Genomic DNA, 17,163 nt, shown 5'->3' with positions numbered 1-17,163 from the left:
CTGTGACAAGGAGCAGCAAGACATTGAAAACTACCATACAGAAGAAATGAATTCATCTGACTGGTGGTAAATATTTCCTCTTATTCACTTTCTCAGCCACAATTGGAATTGTTAAGTAGAGGACTGTCTTTTTGTCCGACTGTAAAAGTAGACTGGCTAAGATTTGAGGCCGAATTGGCCCGCTTTTTTTTTTAAAGCAGTTAAGTTAAAAGTATGGTTTTCACAACAACAGGTTCCTATGAGCTCTGTAAATGTACATAATCCTATGCCAGAACTACGTCTTAAAGATGTAGGCCTGTACAATAAGAGTGATAAGATTGATTGATATCATTGATAAAGCAACTGACATTTTTTGGATTCCTGAGAAACCAGTCACTCCGGTACTATATAGCCTAAAATAAACAAGACCAATTGTGTCAGATAGAAATTCGGTACTGTCCCCGAGCAATATTTATAGATAAAATCTTGTGTAAATTTGCTACATCAGCTAAATCTTACATACGGGACATATTTGACATGTCCATAATACATGATGTAGAGCCTCTATACACTAGCATCAACCATGACAGAGGTCTTGTTTGTATTAAGAGGGTATGAAGAGAGCCAATTGTTCATTTATGACTTATTGGATATTATATTAACATGTAAATAATAGTCATTGCCAAACATGAAATAATTACAACTACGTGGGATGGAGGAATCGTCGATATATTCGTCACCATTCTTTGAACATTTGCTCAGGTGGTGGGGTTATAAAGACGATATCTTCCCAATCTGGATGGGGAGTGTCAAGAGTTTTCTGGCTTTTTCTGATTTCTTAAATTTGATGGACTTAGACATTAATTTCACTAAGACGTATTCCCCTTCTACTATCAAATTTTTGGACACCAGAGTGTAAATCTAAAGTAACAGACTTAAAACCGATCTGTATGCGAAAACCACTCATCCAAATAACCTCCTGAGGTATGACAGTGCCCATCCTAAGATAATAATGGATTCTCTTCCATATAGTCAAATGATCAGGGTCCGGAGAATTGTTGATGACCCATTACGGGTCGAAACTAGACTGGAAGAAATGTCTGACAAATTTATATCCAGAGGCTATCCTGCCCAGTTAGTCTCTAGACACAGTCACAGTCCTCATATTTGTAAGGTGACGTAATAGTACGGGGCGCGTCGGGTGCGGGTACATGGAGAGGACTAACGGGCTGAGCCCTCTCCATAGCCGAGTCTTTGCTGCATATTGCTGGCACCAATCGCCACCTGCAAAGCTGCTGGTGGCTTCAAAAGGATGGCGGAGCATGGCATGACATCATTGGGGAGCAGCAATTTGTTGCTTTGACAGTCTTGGGTCTTCCGAAGGCTTTTTCCATTTTTTCATAACAGTTTTTTCATTTGGGTATCACAATGGGAGGTATCTAGTGCTGGGATCACAGCATGTAAGGTCGGAAGTGGGTGTTTTGACTCCGTACGTATCCATGGCAAAACAATTGGAGGCTAGTTGAGTGGAGATGAGCTATGCAAATACCGGTTTTGGACAAACTGTCCAGGAAACATCTATCACCCTTGAGACCCATTGCTTTTGCATGCCTATAACACAATTTTGCTATCCTCTTACCTGTATATCCACTTACCGGCTTGGTGCACGTCTTTCCCTGATCCAAGATGGCCACCAACATACGAGGCATGTTCCCGCGGGAGTTGCCATGACTTTAAGCGGGCGTTCGCTAGGTCTGAGTGTCGCTGTTCAGTCTACTTTTTCAGTTGGACAAAAAGACAGTTCTCTACTTAACAATTCCAATTGTGGCTGAGAAAGTGAATAAGAGGAAATATTTATCACCAAATCTGTGTCAGATGAGTTCATTTCTTGACTGTAAATAGTCACGTTACATAATTACATGTTAATATAATATCCAATAAGTCTGTAATGAACATTTGGCTCTCTTCATACCCTCTTAATACAAACAAGACCTCTCTCATGGTTGATGCTAGTGTATAGAGGCTCTACATCATGTATTTTAGATATGTTAGACATGTCACATATGTAAGATTTAGCTGATGTAGCAAATTTACACAAGATTTTATAAATATTGCTCGGGGACAGTACCGAATTTCAATCTGACAGAATTGGTCTTGTGTATTTTAGGCAAACAATATAGTACCGGAGTGACTGGATTCTCAGGAATCAAAAAAATGTGATTTGCTTTATCAATTATATCAATCGCTCTTATCACTCTTTTTGGACAGGCCTACATCTTTAAGACATATTCCTGGCATTGGATTATGTACATTTACACAACAGGAACCTGTTGTTGTGAAAACCATACTTTTAACTCAACTGCTCTAAAAAAAAAGCTGGCCAATTCAGCCTCAAATCTTAGCCAGTCTACTTTTACAGCCAAAGTAGAGGACAAAAAGACAGTCCTCTACTTAACAGTTCCAGTTGTGGTTGAGAAAGTGAATAAGAGGAAATATTTACCACCAAATCTGTGTCGGATGAATTCATTTCTTCTGTATGGTAGTTTTCAGTGTCTTGCTGCTCCTTGTCATAGGGCTGTTTCCTGTGGCGCCTGCCGCCACGTCGATTGTTTTGCATCCTCCTTTCGGGTGGGTATCACCAACCTGTAAAAAAGAATTCTGGGTAGTGTTAGGCTTGGACTTCTGTTTCTCAATGCGATGTTACAACGCGGGTTTAAATCCACCGCAGGAAATGACATCATAAATCCCATAAATCACATCGCTTGAAAAAGTACGCACTTGACATCATTTTGTTGAACATTGATTTTCTTCGGAAAGAAATGACAGCAACGGTAAATAAGGTGACCTCACATGAGTTACAATTACAACAAATAATGGAACCAACCAAATTTACATCATATAAGGAGAAGTCGGTGCAGATTTTCGCTAAATTTAAACAAGAACAAGAAGAAATCAAACGTCACAAGTGGCACCGGGATTCCGAGGATCATAAATCGGGGAAAATCTACAATTGGCAACTGGAGGACAAAAAAGAGATTAGACCTCAAAGAAAGAGAACCTTGAAAAAAGGATCCAGACATCAACCACAGAAACAGAAATCCAAGCCTAACACTACCCAGAATTCTTTTTTAGAGGTTGGTGATACCCACCCAAAAGGAGGAGGCGAAACACTCGGCGTGGCGGCAGGCGCCACAGGAAAAAACTCTGTGACAAGGAGCAGCAAGACATTGAAAACTACCATACAGAAGAAATGAATTCATCTGACACAGATTTAGTGGTAAATATTTCCTCTTATTCACTTTCTCAGCAACAACTGGAGCTGTTAAGTAGAGGACTGTCTTTTTGTCCGACTGTAAAAGTAGACTGGCTAAGATTTGAGGCCGAATTGGCCCGCTTTTTTTTTAGAGCAGTTAAGTTAAAAGTATGGTTTTCACAACAACAGGTTCCTATGAGCTCTGTAAATGTACATAATCCTATGCCAGAACTACGTCTTAAAGATGTAGGCCTGTACAATAAGAGTGATAAGATTGAGTGATATCATTGATAAAGCAACTGACATTTTTTGGATTCCTGAGAAACCAGTCACTCCGGTACTATATAGCCTAAAATAAACAAGACCAATTGTGTCAGATAGAAATTCGGTACTGTCCCCGAGCAATATTTATAGATAAAATCTTGTGTAAATTTGCTACATCAGCTAAATCTTACATACCGGACATATTTGACATGTCCATAATACATGATGTAGAGCCTCTATACACTAGCATCAACCATGACAGAGGTCTTGTTTGTATTAAGAGGGTATGAAGAGAGCCAATTGTTCATTTATGACTTATTGGATATTATATTAACATGTAAATAATAGTCATTGCCAAACATGAAATAATTACAACTACGTGGGATGGAGGAATCGTCGATATATTCGTCACCATTCTTTGAACATGTGCTCAGGTGGTGGGGTTATAAAGACGATATCTTCCCAATCTGGATGGGGAGTGTCAAGAGTTTTCTGGCTTTTTCTGATTTCTTAAATTTGATGGACTTAGACATTAATTTCACTAAGACGTATTCCCCTTCTACTATCAAATTTTTGGACACCAGAGTGTAAATCAAAAGTAACAGACTTAAAACCGATCTGTATGCGAAAACCACTCATCCAAATAACCTCCTGAGGTATGACAGTGCCCATCCTAAGATAATAATGGATTCTCTTCCATATAGTCAAATGATCAGGGTCTGGAGAATTGTTGATGACCCATTACGGGTCGATAGTAGACTGGAAGAAATGTCTGACAAATTTATATCCAGAGGCTATCCTGCCCAGTTAGTCTCTAGACACAGTCACAGTCCTCATATTTGTAAGGTGACATAATAGTACGGGGCGCGTCGGGTGCGGGTACATGGAGAGGACTAACGGGCTGAGCCCTCTCCATAGCCGAGTCTTTGCTGCATATTGCCGGCACCGATTGCCACCTGCAAAGCTGCTGGTGGCTTCAAAAGGATGGTGGCGCATGGCATGACATCATTGGGGAGCAGCAATTTGTTGCTTTGACAGTCTTGGGTCTTCCGAAGGCTTTTTCCATTTTTTCATAACAGTTTTTTCATTTGGGTATCACAATGGGAGGTATCTAGTGCCGGGATCACAGCATGTAAGGTCGGAAGTGGGTGTTTTGACTCCGTACGTATCCATGGCAAAACAATTGGAGGCTAGTTGAGTGGAGATGAGCTATGCAAATACCGGTTTTGGACAAACTGTCCAGGAAACATCTATTACCCTTGAGACCCATTGCTGTTGCATGCCTATAACACAATTTTGCTATCCTCTTACCTGTATATCCACTTACCGGCTTGGTGCACGTCTTTCCCTGATCCAAGATGGCCACCAACATACGAGGGATGTTCCCGCGGGATTTGCCATGACTTTAAGCGGGCGTTCGCTAGGTCTGAGTGTCGCTGTTCAGGGTTACGCCTCTATGATAGACAGCTATGGCCTCTTGTTATGGGATATCTAGGTGCCAGATAAAGTTGCCCAAAAGTTGTGTTTTGCGTGGTGGTCTCTTAGCAACCACTGGACATGTACTTTTGTAGTGTATACAAACACTTCCATGCTGGCGCAATATGGTGAATGTCTTTTAGGAAATTTGTCTCTATATGTAATAAATCATATTGCACTTATTTATAATAGCGCACCATGAAACTATGTACACTTAGAATACTGATATGTAAAATTATCATGTTTTGTGGTATCCACCATTTATGATGTCATATGCTGCGGGGGATTTAAACCCGCCTTGTAACACTGTTTCACATCGCTTGAAAATGGCTCCATTGAGTTAGCTGAAATGTTGCACTTGACCACATGTGAATAAAGAATTGAACGATACCAGTGCTGCTTCCCTTTTTTGGATACTTTTTTGGATATCTATCTAACATATTACCTCATATTAATGACCTGTAATAGAAATAGAGACTGAGCGGTGATTGGTTTCTAGAAGCTGTGCCATGACTGAATACAGACCTTAAAGGGGTATTCTCGTCTGGGCACTCACATTCAGTTTGATAAATCTGCCATATATAAACATTTCTTCAATAAGATGTTATTAAAAAAAATGTTCCTGTGTGAAGATAATTTCTCGTAAATGTAGTGATAAGGTCCCTTAGAAACGAGATGGCTTCCTCGGATACGGCCACCTCTGCCTAAGAGATTGCACAAATAAACAAAAACGTTTTTGTATATGAAGTGTCCGGGAGTTACTGCAGGTCCCACAGCCACTCTGTGGTAATGATTGCTGAAGCCCGGTGGTCAGGCAGGACTCTATAGCGCAAGTCTGGCCACTGCTGCCAGAGTGTGACGTGGTCGTATCCGAGGAAGCTATCTGGTTTCTAAGGGACAACGTGGCTATGTTTATAGGAAATTATCTTCACACGGGAACATTTTTTTAAATAACATCCAATTGAAGAAATGTTTATATATGGCAGATTAGTGAAACTGAATGTGAATGCCCAGACGAGAATACCCCTTTAAGGCTCATGCGCACTACACTAGCCATACTTTTTACAGCTGGCACACGTCCTTATTCCCTTCTATGTGCCAATACACAAGGCCGTGCATTGCCAGATCCTCCGCATGAGACAACAACTTGTGTTTTCAATTGTCAACGGCATGTGAGCCGCACTCACCCACCGGACACGCCGGATTCACAGGGTCCACAGAACCATTTTTATATCTCATAACTATGCAACTATGTGCAAGTAGAAATAGTGTGTTGGGTCTTTAGTCCCAGTCAAGGCCGATTCTAGCATATTTTCTGCCTGAGATGAATATTAAAATGCTGCCACCCCCCTTCAGTAGCCACTCTTGCTCCATTGCCCACTCCCTGTTCAGTAAATGCTGAAAACTTTACTAACAATTAACATCCCCAAAGGCAGCTCCCTGACACTGTGTGACTGGCTACAAGTTCTGAGAGGCATTAGTGGCATCTAGTACCTTATAGATGACAATCTCTTCTATCAGGAGGACTTTATTCCGGTTTCTCCAATCCATGACATATCACTGCTGAATTCACTGGCAGATGTCTTTAGCTCCGTGCAGCATCTCCACCCAGCGTACCTAAAAATACCACAGTCACTTACAGTATGAAGTCTCCTGGATAACAACACTGTGCTCCTAAATAATATATACCCCTCAAAACACAACTGACCGCACTCTCCACACATCATTATATATATATATTATTATATATATTACTGGAATTATAGCATGCACAGCACACCAATTAATATATAATGCCTCTAATTTATTAATATAGACCCCCAACATTTGATTTACATGATGCAAACCAATCTATTGTATCCTATAATATAATATAACAATACCCTGGTATTATGTTACACATGATTTTATATACAGTACCCTGACCAATGTAAATATATAGCACCCCCTAATGAATATATTCTGTGTATATATCTTTATTTCTTTATTTTTATAAAGCCCTGCTCTCATATATTTAAAGGCCTTGTTATTCGACCCCCAATTAAATAATATACAGCTCCCATATACAGATCCCCTCCAGGTTAAATAAAAGCTGGCCCACAAATATACAACCCTGTCAGCTTAGTAATATATTGTATCCCATATACAGCCCCACCTAGTTTAATTGAAATCCAGAACTGTATACAGAACTCACTAGGTTACGGTCTCCCATGTAGTCCACCAGCCCTGTTGAAATACTATCTGGCCTCAATAAATAGCCCACCCCCTCAGATTAATTATATAGGGCCTCCCATATACAGGCAGTCCCCGGGTTACATACAAGATAGGTTCTGTAGGTTTGTTCTTAAGTTGAGTTTGTATGTAAGTCGGAACCATATACTTTATTATTGTAACCCCAGTTTAAATTTTTTTGGTCTCTGTGACAACTGGATTTTAAAAATGTTGGATTGTCATAAGGACCAGGATTAACAATAAATCTTAATTACAGGCACCATTGATAACTGGTATAGCTGATTATTGTAGCCTAGGACTAAAGTACAAGCCTAGCCTAAAGTACAGTAAATTACCAAAATCCCAAGGTCCGTTTGTAACTAGGGGTCGTATGTAAGTCAGGTGTTCTTAAGTAGGGGACCGCCTGTAGTGCCTCCCAGTTTAATTAATATCTTGCCCCAAAATTTAGATCCTACTCAATTTGGCTATATACAGCTTCCCATATGGTTTAATTATTAAGTTGCCCCATATATACGGTATATTTCACCACCCCAGATTTATTATATTTAGAAGCCCCCAGTTCATTTATATACAGCCTCACATATAGCAACCCCCAGTTTATTTTATATATAGCTATATATATATACGTTTAGCTTAGTTACATACAGACCCCTCCCCCCACCCCAGTATAAACAGTATCTGATCCAATATGAATATATACAGACACCCCTGTCACGGGTGCTCCCGCGATCCCTGTCTCGTATTGCGGGTGCATCCGTGCTCCTCCATGTGCCCCCGCTGCTGCCCGGTCTCCTCACTCACCTCTCCCGGCTCCTGCTCTCCCCCGGATTGCCTCCTAGGGCGCGCGCGCGGCTCCTGCCGGAAATTTAAAGGGCCAGCGCACCGCTAATTGGTGCACTGGCTGAACACCTCACCTTTAAGAATCCTGCCTCTTCCTGTGTCCCCTGCCGGATCTTTGTGCCTCACAGCCTAAGAGAAAGCTTCCAAGCGAGTATTCCTGTGTTCCTGTGTATTCCTGCGTTCCTGTGTGTCTCCGCCCCTGAGTCCTGTGTGTCTCCGCCCCTGAGTCCTGTGTAGCCGTGTTACCCGAGTTCCTCCTTGTTGCTGTGTTCCGTGTACCTGTGTTCCCGTTCCCACCTGCCTGGACCTCCTGTTGCTGACCCCGGACTTGGACTGGACGTTGCACATCTGCCGCCTGCCCTGACCCTGTGCCTGGACCTGTCTACGAGATTGTCATCCGCTAAGGTACCTCGACCTCAGCTGCCACCGCGGGCTAGTCGCACCTGGGAACGACCTAGTGGTATCCTGCCGCAGCAAGTCCAACCCGCTTTGCGGCGGGCTCTGGTGAATACCAGGTGACGCTGGGCTCCGGTCCCGGGTGTTGGCTAGTTCCATCTCCCGCGGTGGTCCAGAGGAACCACTGATCCTAACAACCCCTAGTATATCAGTATTCAGCCCCATTTAAATATATACAGCCCCCCCCCCTCCCCCAGAAAAAAAGGAATCTGGCCCCATCTAAATATATACAACCACCCCCCCAGGAAAAAAAAGAATCTGGCCCCATATTAATATATATAGAATTTATGTATAGTGTCATATTATGTATAATGTTATACATTGCCAATATATATCAGACCTCTCTCACCACAGTGTTTGGTATTGTCAGCATGTTGTATAATATGTCATATCTGATTTTATCTCCCTCTTTTCATCTCTTATGTTGTGGAAGGCTGTGTTAGAGTTACACCTTTATCTTTATACAAAGCTTTAACTCCGCATGTGTGCTAAGAGGTTTTATCTACTTTTTCATCTCATTAAGGTATTGTTTTATTACAAAAGTGAGTGGGAAAACGGAGCTTTCAGAACTTCATCAGAACTTGCAATGCAAAAAACTCCCAAGCTCTTACTGACAGCCAGAAACGCGTTGGTGTAAAACTACAGACCGTTATAATCATGTAGATCCTGTCATCACGATAGGACCTTGAAGATAGTAGAATTTTCCACTACCAATAGAACCACTACAACCAATGTAGTTGTAATAATTTAGCTCCAAACATCCTATGTCAAAGAATTACAGTTCCCTCAATTTAAGTGAAAATATTGCCTTGAAAATTAACTGAAATCTGTAAACAACATGTTATAGATCAAGAGGAGCTGATCTGCTATTGCATAGTGTCCTCTGTGAAGATAGCATGATATAGATCAAGAGGAGCTGAGCAGATTGTACATAGTGTCCTCTGTGAAGATAGCATGATATAGATCAAGAGGAGCTGATCTGCTATTGCATAGTGTCCTCTGTGAAGATAGCATGATATAGATTAGGAGGAGCTGAGCAGATTATACATAATGTCCTCTGTGAAGATAGCATGATATAGATCAAGAGGAGCTGATCTGCTATTGCATAGTGTCCTCTGTGAAGATAGCATGATATAGATCAAGAGGAGCTGAGCAGATTATACATAGTGTCCTCTGTGAATATAGCATGATATAGATCGAGAGGAGCTGAGCAGATTATACATAGTGTCCTCTCTGAAGGTAGCAGGATATTGATAAGGAGGTGATGAGCAGATTATACATAGTGTCCTCTGTGAAGGTAGCAGGATATAGATAAGGAGGTGATGAGCAGATTATACATAGGGGGACATTAATCCCACTGTGTCTCAGGTTCGCCTATGTTTGTTGTTGTTTTGCCTTATTAAATGCGTTTTGAATTGTCGCACGGCCGATTCATTTTGTGCCTAATTTGTAGCAAATTATTCCCCTACAAAGATCTCATTTGGGACCAATAAGGAGACCAGATTGAGAAAAGGTGACAGAACATTCCTAGCTTAATTTTGGCACAAAGAAGTAACCGCATGTGCAATGTCCAGACTACATTTAGTTGTAAGTGCAGAGACTAAAAGTTGAAGATATGTTAAAAAATATTTGTATACATTTTCGTGCTCAAATGGGTCTTTTTATTATGGGAAATGGAGTCTGTTAACATTTTAACAGATGCACAATAATCCCACTCAAAAATATGACGTCCTATACAAAATGATAAAGTCACACTGTGAGCAATATTTAGCCTGAAATGAATGTGATAGACGCAACACAGTTACATTAAACATTCCCAAAGTATTTTCTTCAATCTTTAAACCCTTGAGGACATGCTCTATATTACTATAGTATGCATAGGCATAGTATGCCCTGAAGGAACCCCCATCCAAGACACATTGGGGGACATGCATAAAGTAAATAATGACATTTTAATTTAAAAAAATGTTGTTAGCTGAATCCATAGTTTTCCAGAGAACAGGAGCTGGGGAAGGAGTTAACAATCTATGACACAGCTTGAGGTGCAGATGTATGAGACAGACAGCTAAAGTTATACACAATCACAGACAAGAATACCAGGACTGATAGGGAATAATGGAGCCCTTTCACCTCACTATTCTTTGCAGGAAAATTCTGCACCCACAGATCTGCACAGATACAAGATTTCCTACTAGCTACACTGAGCAGCATCACATGATCTCACCAACATCTAGGGTAAGTAGGGGGCAGTAGACCCTCTCCTCCAGCAGTTAGAGTCTATAGAATTTATATAGAGTCTATAGAATTAATTATAGAATTATGTAAATATAGTATGGTTTCACAGAGATAAGAAACTGTAGGGACATGCTAAACTGAGGAGGATAGCAAAGAAACTGCTGGACATAGGAAATGAAAGTAATAGGCAACATTTTCTTATATGTACATATACCGTTCCCAATGCTCCAGATTCACATCCGGCCTTGTTTCAGTTCCACGATTTAATGAGATGATTCGAGAGAACCAGCAGGTTGGGACATGGAGCTAGCACATTGGTGAGGGGGCTTGGGCAACCAAAGAGCTCCTGAGAACCCAAGCCCAAGGCCATATGAAGAACCACTATTATGTATAGCTAAGAACTGACAGAATGTACAAGCCAGAGAAAATGGGAAATTCTAAATCTATATATTTAAAAAAAAAATCATTAACAGTAAAAGATGTTTCCCAGAAAACGTATTTTCTGATGTTTTGCAACAATAAGCTACATTTCTACTTCCCCAAACCTTCTCTTTCATGTGCTGTAGACTACTGCGAGGAACATTTTTAGGCACTGCTGAAGGTCACCTCTATTGACACACAGCACGGGAGAAGCTTGCATCATAATGACTTGTAAAACTGCAATTATTAACAACATTTTTGATTCCATACTTTTACATTTGTTTCTGCCAAAAATTTCACTTTAATTGCTTCTCACATTACACTTTTTTAGTTCTAAGAAGTTCTAAGGCAGGGGTAGGGAAACTATGGCTCGGGAGCCAGATGTGGCTCTATTGTTGGCTGCATTTGGCTCTCAGATCTTCAATAAATAGTGATGGCTGCTGTGTGTCTAAGACTGATCACTGGACACAGGCAGTGATGTTACCGCTGCCTACGTTCTTTGTGCGACCCAGGTGCCATCGCAGCCATCTTCATCTTCTTAAAAAATGCATGGTAGTGAAGAGGAGCTGGCTACGGGGAGCGCAGGTAGGGGGATTTTTTTATTTTTACTGTGACTACCTATATACTGGGGGAATTTCCTGTGGCTACCTATCTACCTGGGGGCATATGCTGGGGCTACCTATCTACTGGGAGGCATCTTCTGGCACTACCTATCTACTGGGAGGCATGTGCTGGGGCTAACTATCTACTGGGTGGCATGTGCTGGAGCAACCTATCTACCTGGGGGCATGTGCTGGGGCTACCTATCTACTGGGAGGCATCTTCTGGCACTACCTATCTACTGGGAGGCATGTGCTGGGGCTACCTATCTACTGGGAGTATTTGCTGTAGCTACCTATCTACTGGGAGGCATGTGCTGGGGCTACCTATCTACAGGGAAGTATGTTCTGGGGCTACCTATCTACTGGGAGGTATGTTCTGGGGCTACCTATCTACTGGGAGGCATGTTCCGGGGCTACCTATCTACTGGGAGGCATGTTTCGGGGCTACCTATCTACTGGGAGGCATGTGATGTGGCTACCTATCTACTGGGAGGCATGTGATGTGGCTACCTATCTACTGGGAGGCATGTGATGTGGCTACCTATCTACTGGGGGTATGTGTTAGGGCTACCTATCTACTGGGAGGCATGTGCTGGGGCTACCTATCTACTGGGAGGCATGTGCTGTGGCTACCTATATACTGGGGGCATGTGCTAGGGCTACCTATCTACTGGGCTCTTATGGGATAACATTTTAAAATATGTGGAGTTCATGGCTCTCTCAGCCAAAAAGGTTCCTGACCCCTGGTCTAAGACATTACCATGAATCATTTCACCTTCTAACCTAAATCATGTCACAATAAGCAGTATAATGACATTTATGAAATAAAAAACCACTATACTATCCTGCTTCTCCAGGGTTTTTGGAAACTAATCTACAACTATTATGGAGAATGGATATTAACCCCTTTCACCAGTGCAGATTAGGAGATATATTAAGTATTACCGTAATCACTAAGCCATTCTACACCCCAAGGAATATTAAAGGATCTGTATAATGTAACCTCGAAATGTGAAGAATTTAAAAATTGGTTTTATAGTTTAGTTTAGCATGTAGAAAGTTTTGAGTGTAATCAGAGGGCAAAGCGGTGGAATATTTTGCTCCCAGTACAACTGAAAACCCCCTTATAGCATAACATGTTTTGAATGTGTCATTAAAAATTGAAGATTCTTTCTTTATTTTTGTTGATGTGTTTCATCCCTTAGTGACATCTGCTCTACATGTGTGGCAGATATCTGCTGTTTCAATATGGAATAGGCTTCTCTGCAGCTGGCGCCTGCCTGCAGCTTCCAGTTCCATGTTAAAGGGATTGTCCACTTTTAGCAAGTAATTGATATTGTTTGTGTAATGAAAAGTTATCCATTTTCCAATAAATTTTCTGTATCAATTCTTCACAGTTTTTGAGATCTCTGCTTGCTGTTCTTCTATCAGAAGCTTCATTGTTTAATTCCTCTGGTTAGAAACTTGTCCCTGGTCATGTGAACACACATGATGGATTTCATGGCTCGTTATATTCCTGGTCATGTGATGTCACACGGCTACACAGTTCGTTATATTCCTGGTCATATGATGTTACACAGGTGCACAGCTCGTTATATCCTTGGTCATGTGATGTCACACAGCTGCACAGCTCATTATATTCCTGGTCATATGATGTTACACAAGTGCACAGCTCGTTATATTCCTGGTCATGTGATGTCACACAGTTTCACAGCTCGTTATATCCCTGGTCATGTGATGTCACACAGGTGCAAGGCTCGATATACCCCTTTTCATGTCACAGGTGCACGACTCGTTATATATCCCTTTTCATGTCATGTCACACAGGTGCACGGCTCGTTAGTATCACAGAGTAATCAGAGCTGTGTGTTATAATGACCCATGCACCTGTGTGACATCACATGACCACAGACTAGTATTTATTCACAGGAAGTAAACAATGAAGCTTCCTGTTGAATGACAGCAAGCAGAGATCTAGAAATCCGTATGAAATTGATACAGAAAGTATATTTGAAAATTGTATAACTTTTCATTACACAAACAATATCAATACTTGCTAAAAGTGGACAACCCCTTTAACTCTGACCCTAGAAGTTTGAGAGATTTTTTTTTGGTCTGAGAGACTCCTTCTTTAACAATATTTTCATCCATCAAGAAACAATAATATTCAATTCAGAAGAACTTCACTGTATCATATCAGCTATCAATGTTCAAGTTCCTTTGCAAACTTTACAAAAGTTGTAAAAAAACATAAAATAAACCTTTAAAATATTTTTTAAATATTTATTAAAAATTCTAAAGGTCTCCGTTTTCCATATAGCCTCAAACAACGAGTAAAAATGTTCAAAATTATAAATATGTTACAAAATGTATCATGCATGACGAATAAGAAACCGAGAAACTATATTTTTCCGCTTCAACTCCTCAAATTAAAAAAAAACCTTAAATAGCTTCCATGTCAGCGAAAGTTTATAAATTTCCATCTCTCTGAAAGCGGACAATAAAAAAAAGTGAAGGAAGAAGTTAAAAGGAGCTTTCTCATTCTAGGGTCTCCTCTACTGACATCTAGTGGCCAATACATAAACTGCAATAGTTTAAGAGAGAAAGGAAAGGGATAATGAATATAGAATATAGTATAAGGCAGTGATGGCGAACCTTTTAGCGACCGAGTGCCCAAACTGCAGCCCCAAACCCGCATTTACCGCGAGGTGCCAACCAAACTTAAAGCAGTAACTTATTGCTGCCTGTTCTTCAACGATTTTCAATCAAACTGGCCTCCTGAGGACATCAACACAGTAGAAAGTCAGGAAAATTTGCATAATTTCAGCTTCTTTCCAGTGTCCCTCTGTACACAGAGAATTGTGGGGCAGCAGGAGGTCCTCCAAAGATAATTAGGCCCTGTTTACAGTCCCAAGTAAGTCACTGTAAAATATGACAGAAAACAGCATCTTTGCTTCCAAGTTGCTTGGAACTGCAGGAAGATTCTTTGAGTCCTGTCTGGTGTGCTGGGGTGATGGCCAGGGTGCCCACAGAAAGGGCTCGGAGTGCCGCCTCTGGCACCCGTGCCATAGGTTCGCCACCACTGGTATAAGGTGTGCGGTGGTAATGATATAATGGGTTTAAACAACATCATTGTTTAGATCACAGATAAACATGTTTTGCATGAATTATCTTTAAAAAGAACCTGTCATCATGAGGACATACAGTTTAACCTACCGACAGGTTGCCAAAGCCTTTTTAATACTATTTCCCAATCTGCTTTAATAATTAAAATTTATGGTTCCACTCACTTTTGAAATTTGATAAAAGTATACCTGGCTCCCCGCATCCTTGGAGCAAAGGGACGGTCAGTTAATGGGGGACTGAAGGAATATCGAGCAAAGGAGAGAGCAGATAATGATGATGATGCAGCCTTAAAACGGATGCCCCAATGACTTGAAGCCGTTTAGTAAGTATATTTTTATATATGATTTAAAAGTAAGTGGAACCATTAATGTGAATTATAAAATCAGACTGAGAAACATTATTAACCCCTTAACGACCAGTTCCTTTTTTGTTTTTGCATTTACATTTTTCACTCCCCACCTTCAAAAATCTATAACTTTTTTATTTTTCCGCATATAGAGCTGTGTGATGGCTTGTTTTCTGTGTAACAAATTGCACTTCATAGTGACCGTATTTAATATTCAATGAAAAAAATTCCAAATATAGTGAAACTGGTAAAAAAAATGCATTTTCGCTGTTTTCTTGTGGGCTTGGATTTTACAGCTTTCACTGTGGGCCCCAAATGATGTCTACTTTATTCTTTGGGTTGGTACAATCATGGGAATACTAAATTTATATAGGTTTTATAATGTTTTCCTACATTTACAAAAATTAAAACCTCATGTACAAAAAAAATTCTTAATTTTGCCATCTTCTGCAGCTAATAACTTTTTCATACTTCAGTGTACGGTGCTGGGTGTGGTTTCATTTTTTGCAAGATGAGATTACGGTTTCAATGCTACCATTTTGAGGACTGTACAGCCTTTTGATAACTTTTTATTACATTTTTATATGTTGGAAAATGTTGGAAAAGTATCATTTTCAAGTTTGGGTGCTATTTTCCATTATGAAAATTAGACACCGCAATATCTAATATGTTGATAATTTGTTTATATGTTTATAACTGCTTAGTTATATTTATATCAGTTTTACAAAAAGTTTATTCTGACATTTCAACAACAGAAGGTTTAGTTTGAGGCAGTTTGGGAAGGTTGATGCTGTAAATGCTGCAGCAAATTTAGGGCAAATTAGGGGGTTGCCTAGTAATGCTTTATATTTTTAAGAATATTAGTAGCTGAATGAAGTTACGAATAGAGATGAGTGGACCCAACATTCGGGTTCGGCGGCACGACCTGGACATATTGCCGGCCGTACATCCAATCTGGCAAATTGATTCCCCTTGCAACCAGCCATGGCTATGATTGGCCAAGTGTGTCCCCTGGTCAATTATAGCCAAGGCTAGTTTCTAGGGATTGTCAGTTTTCCGGATTGGCTGTTCGGCTGCCAATCCTGCAATCTGTCCAGGTCACACAGCCAAACCTGAATGTCGGGTCCGCTTATCTCTAGTGATGAATAATGAAATGCAATTAAGTGTCTGTCTTTTTCTTCTGATGCAGATGTTCTGCCTCCTCCAACCAACATCACAGTTAGAATGATTGATATGTTCCATTTGATGTTTAAATGGGATTCCTCAGATGCTAATTGTACACAAGAATACACTATTACCCTTCTAACCTTCGATCCTAAGGACCTGTTCGTGGTAAGCTTCTCTGTTACATCTGCATTGCAAAGTCAATTAATAATCTTTGTTTGGCTTTCCTTCATAGGGCATATGAATGCTAACTTTTGTTGTAAAGTATGTTAAAAAAAAAGGTAGATCGGGTGGTAGGTGGATCAATAGGACTTGAGGATAGCCCTTTTAAGGGCTAATCCTCACGTCCCCACACTTTATTGATAACTTTTATTCTCGTAATATGTAAATTTTGTAAAGAGGCTACTGGGGCGTGGAGTAGCCGGAGCTGATGTTACACAATGTGGCTACTCCACGCCCCAGTAGCCTCTTTGTTCCTCCTACCCAAAATCTTCAGCACGCAGCTGCTCGTAGCTGCGTGCCCTTGTCCGACTAGCCTGCTGTCTCCGCATGCGCAGAACAGCAGGCCCACGTCTGTGCAGCTCCGGCTTCTGAGCCGTGACTGTGCAGGTGTGGGCCTGCTGTTCTGTGCATGCGCAGATGGCAGGTTCGTCGGACGAGGGTGCGCAGCTACGAGGAGCTGCGCGCCAAAGTTTTTCAGGTTGGTGGAGCAAGGAGGCTATTGGGGCGTGGAGTAGCCACGCCGTGTAGCCTCAGCTTCTGCTACTCCA

At 41.0% G+C, this 17,163-nt stretch overlaps 1 protein-coding gene across 2 annotated transcripts in view; it reads left to right on the top strand.

Moving 5' to 3' along the window:
* Window positions 1-17,163, top strand: part of LOC140076959 (interleukin-13 receptor subunit alpha-1-like) — a 62,238-nt gene that overhangs the window by 19,240 nt on the left and 25,835 nt on the right. Inside the window, exons 1-2 of one of the 2 annotated variants that reach the window (XM_072123771.1) lie at window positions 2,144-2,195; window positions 16,419-16,561. In XM_072123771.1, the coding sequence (XP_071979872.1) occupies window positions 16,454-16,561 (108 nt within the window). In that variant the 5' untranslated portion in view covers window positions 2,144-2,195; window positions 16,419-16,453. Of the gene's footprint in view, window positions 1-2,143; window positions 2,196-16,418; window positions 16,562-17,163 lie in introns of those variants that run through there. The other variant, XM_072123770.1, reaches the window with a different exon arrangement.

This window comes from Engystomops pustulosus, chromosome 9, assembly GCF_040894005.1.
Source record: "Engystomops pustulosus chromosome 9, aEngPut4.maternal, whole genome shotgun sequence".
NCBI lineage: Eukaryota > Metazoa > Chordata > Amphibia > Anura > Leptodactylidae > Engystomops > Engystomops pustulosus.
This window is presented reverse-complemented; position numbering and strand designations above follow the sequence as displayed.